Here is a 10,823-nt window from a genome sequence, read left to right as displayed (position 1 = left end):
AGTTTATCCTTTTATTTCAACTACCACAGAATCTAACATCAACTCGCTGATCGATGTCGGGTTCCCCCCACTAGTACGGAAAAAAAAACCGAAAATGGGTTACATCAAAAATTTTGAACGGTTTTGACAGTCAGATTAAACTGGCGTGGGAAGAAAACGATATAACCGAAAACCGGTATTTTAAGGGATAACCGCCATCCTACCCAGCAGTTGACACGATTCGGTGGTATCCACAGTTTCTGCTATGGCCATCGTCTCCACACATCATCACTTGAGTGTGGTCCGAAGATGATCCAAGTCGGCTAAAAACTGACCAAGAGATTATTCTCATTGCGTAATTTTAAGCTCTGTTTCTATACTTGCAGGAAGTAATAACTTAAAATGGGTCCACCTTCTTGCAAGAAAGCAATTTTTTTTTCAGCCCCAAACACGTTTCACCACACTTGAGGTATCTTCAGTGAATTTTTTCTTTTATGTACACATACAGATTTTATGCCGTTAGGAATATGTTGACACCAGATTTTGTTATCTAAATTACATTCTTACTTCACCGTTTTTTACGTTACGTGTACCCTGTGGCTACCAACAGAAATCAGCCACAAGTCTAAATAAATGTAGCATGGCATCTGCAACGCAGGGTCGTTAGGGCAACATCGAGCCACTGTACACTTATTTATGAAGATTTAGTTTCAAGTCAGTAGAAAGCTTTTTTCTTCCGGGGAACGATGCATCGACACATCCTAAAGCGAAGAAGCGAAGAAAGATAATTGCTTGCCGAAAGGGCCGCACCGCAAGTAAATATAGTTGTAAGTTTATGATATGTATGAACGTGATAGTGTGAAAATATGTCTAGAAGAATACAGTTGCAGTACGTCGCATATCACGATGCTGAACTAGGGTGGAGCACCACCAAATAATCAGGGGATCGAAACCGAACTACTGTGAGCGTCGACTACTCATGAAAGCTTCAAACACATGATTTACATTGGAATTTTTATACACGTTTGCTACTTGTACAAAACCCTATTTTACGCTCATACATAACATATAGTATTGATGTATACCTCAGAATATGAAATGGTTATCCTTTATACAATGAACATAACAAGTAAATATTGACGTGCACTTTGAACACTGAATAAGTATTCGATACGATTGGTATGGTTAGGTTTACGTTATGTTTGTAAACAGCAAACTATTTTTGTTCTGGGGATCACAATTAAGTTTAGTAAAGAGACGTAACTGAGCACCTAAATGCCTTTCCCTGGAATTTCCTCAACACTGTAGTGTGTAGATCCTTCCTGGAAAAATCTAGAGAGGCGAGGCCACGCGTAGTTATTTAAGCAAAGTGTAGAATATGTTGTATCGACTATTGTTTACTTCTTTAATTATTTGAAATTGATAACTATGCTCCGACAAGAAGTCTGTGAAGTTGAATGAAAGTTATGTCGATTTATGACATCTATTATTGTATGAATGTTATGTAAGGCAAAAAGAGTACTCATATAATTGGAATTGAACAATGCAGCCGGCCGGGGTGGCCGAGCGGTTGTAGACGCTAGTCTGGAACCGCGTGACCGCTACGGTCGCAGGTTCGATTCCTGCCTCGGGCATGCATGTGTGTGATGTCCTTAGGTTAGGTTAGGTTTAAGTAGTTCTAAGTTCTAGGGGACTGATGACCTCATAAGTTAAGTCCCATCGTGCTCAGAGCCATTTGAACCATTTTTTTGAACAATGTAACGAAATTATAATTTGATACAATGTACTAAAACAAAAATGATAATCAGACTGTAGTGTATGTAAGTAGCGAAAATGGCATATCAGGAGATGAATAGGATAAGTTTATTTTCGTAGTTATAATTTTTCTTTTTTTGTTATTTGTGTAGTATGTGGAAAGGACACTACAAAAGCTTTGTGTAATGCAATGGTATGAAAGATCAAAAACAAAGCTCAAAAACTTACGAAACCTGCCTGAAAAGTTTTAAGTGTGCGTATGAGATATGTGGGTTTACGAGTGATGAATTAAAAAATGACAATACTTCGTGTAACATGAATTTTCTGTGCTCGACAACAGCCGGCCGAAGTGGCCGTGCGGTTAAAGGCGCTGCAGTCTGGAACCGCAAGACCGCTACGGTTCGAATCCTGCCTCGGGCATGGATGTTTGTGATGTCCTTAGGTTAGTTAGGTTTAACTAGTTCTAAGTTCTAGGGGACTAATGACCTCAGCAGTTGAGTCCCATAGTGCTCAGAGCCATTTGAACCATTTTTTTGCTCGACAACATCGTAAAAGCATGAATTTTCTGTGCTCGAGAACGTCATGGAAGCGGCAAGAAACTTACATTGTTGGCGGATGTCGGATGTACAGCTGCTATCCCCACTGAATAAGTGCGAGCGACGGGTTGAAATACATTCCTCGGGCCGCTGATATGGAAACCAGTTGTCACCACATCGAAGATTTCACAAAATATCTTGCCGCTGAATACGGGCTTCACGAGTTTGCGCAGTAAAGACTATGTGGACGCACGATACGGGCATTCTGACTTTGTGTTAAACATGTGAAAGTGAGCAGAGACAGCAACGGACGTCGAGCTGCGCGTGCATGCTTCGCGAGCTATTCAGTGGGCGGATACTGACTGACAATAATGGGACTATGCGCTTACAGCAAGCACTTTGTTATGAAGGAAAACTTATGTATGTATGTGTTAAGGGAGTTGGCATGCGTGTATAAATTGGTAATCATATAGGATAACTCCAATGGCAAAAAAATAAAGGCTATGCCCATACCGGCTAGGGTTATCAACGCATAAAAAGAGGGATAAGCTCAGACACTTGTGTACCTCTGTATGACGTCAGTGCACAGTGGGGGGCATATATAATGTAATATATTATTATTATTTCCTTCTTTTCTCCCTCGTTCTTATGGTATTGTTCAGAAGTGTGCATTCCAATTATGCATTGGAAAGTATTAAAGAAAGTTATCGAGATATCAAAGTTTATTCGTACATTCACGGCGATGATACCCGTGTGTTCATCTCTCCGCGACGTGCCGGAAATCCTACAGCAAGAGGATCAAAGCAGACAAGAATAATTTGCGTGAGCAAGAGAGGAACGATCCGGAACAAGTATCGTCTTTCCAAGCTCCATGCACAATGGCGGTAACAAGAAAAAGAAGTACGCAAATTTAAATTTGAATAAATGTATTGAATATTGAAGGTCTGTTTGTATTAGTGCCAGTTAAAGTTCACTCGGGATATGTGTACCTTCCAATTTTTTTTTCAATCGTTCTCTCAAAATTTTACTTTTAATTATTTAAGCAGCAAATTTATATTCAGTTTTCCAATATATATATTACATTTTATATCCACCCCACCCTTCCCCGCTCTTATTCAAGCAACAATATTGGGTTGAAATCTGAATCCAAAATTATTTTTAGATTTAGCGGAAGGACTTATTTTTGAGACTATGATTTGTTTGTTATTCATGGTAGTTAATACTGGTGCATAAGGCACATTAAAAACTCTTGAGGATAGGATTATTGAAATCAAACGGACCTGCTGCAAATTTATGAAATTACCATACCTATGCATTGTTCGGCGGGTGCATTAGTAATGAGTGTGGAAGTAATTTTATCAGTCAGAGAATCTAGTTACTTCCACAGGGAAGTTGAGGAGGGAGTGGCAAATCACAGACTTCTGGTTGAGAGAGAGCCATCTGTTGTGAGGATGAGGGGCCAGAAATTGAAATCAGACTGAGTGACCTGGATACTGTATGTTAGTATTAGCTAGCTGTTCTGTCTCCTTGTAATTTTAGGCATGCCATTTACTCATTAAATGGTGATATGCTATTTTGGTGTGCACACATATTAGACTGTCCTGTATACATTTCCTTCCAAAAATGAAATTTAAAGAACTGACAGAAGCAATTTCTTTGGGAAGATGATTTTTCAGCAAAGCTGATAACTTAATTGTAGACATATGTGGTCTTACCTCCTACATCCCCCCTCTCCCCACTGAAAAAGGGGCAATCCAGAGAAACTTGAGAATAACGAGGGTCGTACACTATGATAAACTTACGATGTGGTGCCCATGATGTAATCACTCTGTTATATCGGCATTCGTATTTTGCAGTTACCACTTACTCATTTTCAAACATCTCTATGTTGATATAATAGGGACTGAAATCTAACAATAAGGTAAAAGGATTTTGTCATACATTTATTCATTTTAATACTTTAATATACACATTATAAATTACATAATCAGATACAGGTTAATAACACTTCAGTTTATTCACAGAACTGGTTCTCAGCTACTCAGAACCACAGTCAGCATCATTCACTTGTCTCCCTCTTCATTCAATATAATTTTACTCAGCTTTTTCTGTGCTCTGTAAAGAAATATTGTTGATATTTCTTACTGAAAGCAAATCTTCATTATACATCACCATTGGTGCTCCTCTATCTGCTTCTCTGCTTTCAGAAGTTGTTATCGGATCTAAGTAATTTTCAGCTGCTATTACTCGTAGCATCAACAATATATTTCGAAGCAATTTATGATAAGCTGTTTATTGTTTTTTTTTATTTTTTTTACTGCGTACCCACTTTTCAATATTTTTGTCTTGGAATATGTAAGAATATGATGTCTTATATTTATGATATGTGATACAGAGCAAATGCAAATACATTCCAGCATTGTTTGTTGCAAAATAAACTCTTTCACCCATACAAAATCGAGTATGTCCTATCTCCTTTATTAGAACACATCGGATATTAAAGTTGATAAATATCAGGAACATGTGTAGTACATAACGCACTATTAATGTGAGATATATTGACTGGAGTATTTCTCTGCATTATTTTATTGTGATAGATCTGCTGTTTTATTTGAGTGAAATTATAAATGAACCCATTTTCTAAATGTTTTAAGGTCATTGTCCTATAAGAAATAAACAAACAAATTTTTGATTATGTGGACAAGTTGTTTGTGAGGAACCATTGAAATTAAAGGTGTGGATGTATCCAAAATTGGTTATATTTTTATTTTCATTGCGGCACTATTGCTTCAATATTAACGAGTGGTATCCGTCTTTTTTGTAGAGTCGGTCAGGTATAGCAAAAACTATGTTGTTTTTTTCTCTAACAGTTGATTAAAGCTGCACTCTCAATTCTGACGTCTGAATATTTGATATGCTAGACAGTATCATATATAAAGGAGAATGACATCACATATATTCTACAATAAAATAGCTGATATCACAGTTGGTATTTACACATTGAACCACAATAGATACTTGAAATAGTCAGTATCCAGCAAGATTTATAACTGTATGCTTTTAATTATCAGTACAATGTGGGAAGAGTTTCCTTTGTGTTCCCTTTGGCACACAGTTGCCATGCTTATGTATAATTAAGAAAAAGAGAGGAAAAAAACCATGTTTAATTCATCTGCCCACTGCATATGAACTAAAGGAAGTTGACACAGATGTTAATTATTCACATTTATGTTTTACATGAATTGAGGACCAATTCACTTTTTCTACTTTAACTTAGATTAATGTCTGATGACACAAGTGTACCATCAGTAAAAAAATTATTCATTTCTGAAAAATGTGATTTATCTCAGCTGAAAAATATACTGTTTAAGGGCTTCTCAGTATGGTAATTCATTCTTGTGGGTTGTCATTAATTGAGACCTGCCCCAAAAGAAATTGTGATGAGTATTAATTAACCTAAGGCTGACACATTATAAAGGAAAAATGGTGTTTTCTAGTAACATTCCAGTAAAGATATTTTATCCATCAGTTTTATAACTGAAGCAGAAGCAAATAATTAATTAAAAGAAATTGTCTCTATTTCATAGTTGTGTTCATTGTTATAAGTACACCCAAAAGATACGACTTTTAATGTATTTTGCCTGATGTACTCTCATGAGAATGTGTGCTAAGGGTTCCATAGGAAATTCTTACTACAGCATAGTTGTCAATGTTTCTTTAGGCAGCCTTCTACATTTTTAATAGAAAATTACCTGCTTAGTTAGATATATTTAATCTCATGGTGTTTACATTTTGCACATAGTTATTTAAACATTCAGGGACTTAACAGATTTAGTGAAAATTCCATTCTTGTAACAGTACTGACATTTAATACTTATACCTTGGTCCACTCATGTATCTGATATGCCTCATTTTTGTTTTGTTTGTCAAAGAATAATTTTGTTCAATATGAAGACTCTGAGGCATCTGGAAAAAGATTTAAGAATATTGTTTCCAATATACAACAATTTTGTATCATATTCCACTTGATTGTCTTGGGAACATTTGAAATTAAAACAGATGACATACTCTGATCTTTAACTTCATACAGGTGTTACTGTTACTGTGTCAATATCTCCTATGGACTTTACTCTACGGTGATGATGGCGCTTTTTCAATGTGCCAGATGATGCTATTGCTGGTCTCTGTGGTGAAGCACTGTTATTGGCATCTGTCTGCTGTGGTGATGGCACTCTGCAGTTGAAACTGACAACTGAGGAGCTGTTCTCTGATGAGGATGATGGTGATGCTATCCCATTACTATTGCCTGTAAAGTCACGACTGTCTCTTTTGCTGCTGTTGTCCTGACGCATCTTCAGTCCCAAAGCGCGACTTAAAGACCCCTGTGTTAGGAAGATAAAAGTTTTAAATTGTGAAAATTTACCTTTTAAGCGAAGTGAGAGGACATTAATCATTACTAAAATATATTAAGCAAATTCTTAATTAAGAGCATTAACAAATGGCAAGGAAAAAGCCTTCAGTATTTTGAGCTCAATAATGAAACTATATTTGCTCCTAAAATAAGTATGTCATATTTCTGGAGTGGAATATCCAAGATCTCAGACTCTAAGAATGAAAATGTTTTCTCTTCTTTGCTGCATTTGTGCCTGTTACTCTACGTGAAACAACCTTATGCATAAATTTTCATACCTGCGAGCTCCTCCATGATGAAAACTATGAAGAAAATTGCAGGAAGAGGTTTAAAAAGCTGCTCTAATTTTTCTGTTTTTAAAATGTTGCTTAAACTCATAAATATAATTTTTCATTGTACATTATGATGACTAACATTAAACAATGAACTACTGCAGTTAAAGAAAAAGTGTAGTTATAATATAAAGTAAAATTTTACAGTTTTTTTTTAAAACAGTGTATGTGTATTATGGGAAAAAAAATGATGTTTGATTCTTCATGACTTCATAACAAGTGTGTGACACCATTTGTCCTGGAACTTCCACAGTTTTTAAGACTGTGACAAAAAATAGATCTGTTGAAGAGACAATTCTACATTTATGTCTACATTTGTAATCCACAAACAACATTATGGTGTGTGGTAGAGGGTACTTCGTGTACTACTGTCACTCCCCCCCCCCCCATCCCCCCCCCCTGTCCCCTCGACCTCCCACCCCATTTCTTCTTTCAGTTGTGAATGGTGTGGGGAAGAATGTCTTTCATAGGCCTCTGTATGATCCTGAAAACTTTAATTTTACCTTCTTGGTCTTTTTGAGGGCGAAAGCAATTTGTTGGTTGAGTCTTCTATGAATGTAAGCCTTTGGAATCTTTAACAGTAAATGGCTTCCTGATGCACAATCCACTTCTTTCTGTGTGTATCCATTATATTTTTGTGTTTATTAAACAAACCCATGAAGAGTCATTAACTTCAAGTAGAGTTGGTGGTGGATAAGTTAACAAAGTGCAGCAGACTAATTCCCACCCTGAGCATAGAGGAACTTTATTTTAAGGGCAGCCATCTTAGTTTCCACTCGAGTCTCGAGTAGTGCACTTTGAATATTGATATGACTATCTCCAACCTACATCAAGTTATGGGTGACAGCCTCAAAGCACTGTAGGTCTAGGGAAAGTACTTAAAAGTCTGGTATATCAGGCTGTGAGAAATATCATTAAAATTATTTTAGAAAAGGCTTCATTTGTTGAGTAACAATTATTCTAATGTGCTGTTTCTCCTTGCAGGAGAACCACTGCAACTAATGCTGTCCATTTTTCTATTCTTGAATAAGGTCAGAATTTAACTTTAATGACATAATGTTGGCAACCGGTACTTTTTGTGACTTGTGAAAAGTGTTTATTTGACAGTTGGCAGAATTCTCTCAGAGAAACTCAAATATTATGGTATTAGATATCTTGCTTTTATGTGTATTCTCTCAAAATACAGTGTTTCACATTAAGAAATCTATGGAGTGTACACAGTGGAATAATTATTACATGTGTACCAGAGGAATTGATATTGCATCTGTTTTGTTTTATTATATACAGGGCGAGTCATGCAAGGGGTAACACTTCTTTTATATCATGAACGGTTCCAGATATCAAAATGAGTTTTTTGGCAAATGATAGTATGCTAAGGGGCACATGGTTTTGCTATGTAATAAAGATTCTCACTCTTGTATTGAGCAAGATATTGAAGCAGATATATATTTTTTTAAATAGAATGATATACTTTTTGATATACTCTAGACTCTTGTTAAACCAGCCATTCCTCGCACATATGGGTGCCGGATTAGTAGAAGTGCCGGATTGTTGAGAGTGTCTAAAATTTAGTATAAACACATAGGGATTGTACTTAATCAAATCAAAAGATACGTTCATTATTACATAAAACTTAGTCCTTGGGTGTGTACATGCATATTAGCATCACTCGACATTCACTATTAAACATGTCCCAAAGTTTTAGTTGTCACCATGATGATACGCAATGGTAGTATGCTTTATCACACAACGGCTTTACAAGCATTTCATAGGTCCTGCCATGTTTTTGGTTGTTGCTTAATGTACTCCAGGAAGATGTCTCCAACTTCAGCACAAACAGTTTAAAATATCCTTGTTCTCTTCTCCTATATCCTCTTCTTTATCAGTTTCATCGGAACTTTCCTGTGAGCTTATGATTACCTCTTTTCTGCTGAAGTTTGGTCATAGATAATTGTTCGTCAAACCTTGTTGCCAGCAACAGTGGTTTTCTGTGAAGAACCTCAGTTCAGTTTATATCTAATTTCGAGTTTCTGCTTGAGGTCTAGCAAACTGTGTTTCCCTTTAGAAGCCATGATAATGATCAGCAATGAAAGCCACAATTTCAAGGTGTACCTGAATGTTGAACATTATAATTAACTAACAACATTGCTGCAGACGAAATTTCATTATTGTAGACATCATTTCAGGTTGAACAACTAGAAGCTGGAAATGTGCCGGATTGCTGAGAGGCTGGACTACTGAGGGCCGTATTAGCAAGAGTTTAGTGTACTTTTTTCAATAGCATCCAAAATGCTTCAGAAGACAAGTACAGTGGTGTAATGCTTGTTAACTTTGAGGTAGAAACTTTCCACAAAGGAATGTGAGAAATATCCTAAAATTGAGAGGCAATCAGCTGGAATCGGCTGTTGCATGTAAATGCTCCCTTGCAGGGCTACTTCATTATATCAAGCCTTTCAACTGTTTATGAGGGTCTTTCAATAAGTAATGCCCCGCATTTTTTCTCAGAACATATTTATTGTTAAGAGTCAGAATTTGGTGACAACATACATCAACATGTCTTGGTCATGTCCTACTTTTCTACATAGTCCCCATCTTGTTCTATGGCCATATGCCAATGTTGTGAAGAGCATGTATTCCCTGCTGGTGAAAGCTCTTGTCCTGTAGACGTAGCCATGTTTTCATGGTATGACTGACACTCTTGGTATCTTCAAAGTGTGTTCTCTGTAGAAAATCGTTAAGTGTCCCAAAGAGATGGAAGTCCGAGGGTGCCAGGTCTGGACTGCAGGGTGGATGAGGCAATGATGTGCAACCCAATTTGGCGATATGTTCCCGGGTTCTCAGACTTGTGTGTGGATGTGCATTATCATGTTGGAGCAAGATTTATGCAGGATTCTTGTCCAATCAAATAAGTCGGAAATGGTTCTTGAGTTTATTCAGAGTCTTCACGTATACCTCTGGACTGGGGTTGACCCTCTTGGCATCACATCTATGAGAATGTTGCTATCAGAATCCCAGAAGACTGTCACTATGACTTTTATGACAGAGGGGGATGACTTGAATTTCTTCGTTTGTGGTGAATGAGGATGATGCCACACCATTTTTGTTTTCAGCACAAAGTGGTGCACCCAGCTTTCGTCCCCCGTAACGATCCATGACAGAAAGGCCTCTCCATTGGTCTCAAAATGCTCCAACAATTCAGATGAAATGGCCATTCTTTGAATCTTGTGGTCTGCTGTGAGCATTCGTGGAACCCATCCAGGGCACCTCTTTGAATATCCCAGAGTCTCAATTGTTGCAGACACACTTTCAATGCTGACCGACAACTGTAGAGCCAATTGTTGAGTTGTGATGCGCCGGTCGGCATGAATAATGGCATCCACATGATTCAACACGTCTGGAGCAGTGGCTGTGACAGGACTCCCGAGCATGGCTAGTTATGGAGCTCTGTTTCTGCATTTCCTGAGGCTGTAACTTTCTTTACCCATCACACTCCTATCAATTTCATCATTGCCATACACTGCACACAAACATTTATCGATCTTCACCACAGTTTCTTTTTCTGCACGCAAGAATTCAATTAAAGCACGCTGCTTGTAACATGAGTCATATGTAGATGCCATTTTCACGCTGTACTACGGCTCTGCCATCTGTCAGAATGGTTTGAAACTTTACCGGTGCACAGAACAAACATCAAATGTGAAGTACCAACAATGATGTTTGTCTATTATATTAATGGCTTTTTAAGAAAATGTGGGGCATTACTTATTGAATGAACCTTGTACTTGTCTGCTCTGCCGAACTAGCAGGAAC

The 10,823-nt window shown here is 37.3% G+C and overlaps 1 protein-coding gene across 1 annotated transcript in view; it reads right to left on the bottom strand.

Moving 5' to 3' along the window:
• Nucleotides 1–5,434: 5,434 nt before the first annotated feature.
• The window catches only part of LOC126176298 (uncharacterized), a 370,925-nt gene continuing 365,536 nt past the window's right edge, over nucleotides 5,435–10,823 (bottom strand). The window contains exon 19 of the mRNA XM_049923448.1: nucleotides 5,435–6,652. Within this exon, the coding sequence (XP_049779405.1) occupies nucleotides 6,353–6,652 (300 nt within the window). The 3' untranslated portion in view covers nucleotides 5,435–6,352. The remainder of the gene's footprint in view (nucleotides 6,653–10,823) is intronic.

This window comes from Schistocerca cancellata, chromosome 3, assembly GCF_023864275.1.
Source record: "Schistocerca cancellata isolate TAMUIC-IGC-003103 chromosome 3, iqSchCanc2.1, whole genome shotgun sequence".
In the NCBI taxonomy this organism is placed as follows: Eukaryota; Metazoa; Arthropoda; class Insecta; order Orthoptera; family Acrididae; genus Schistocerca; species Schistocerca cancellata.
This window is presented reverse-complemented; position numbering and strand designations above follow the sequence as displayed.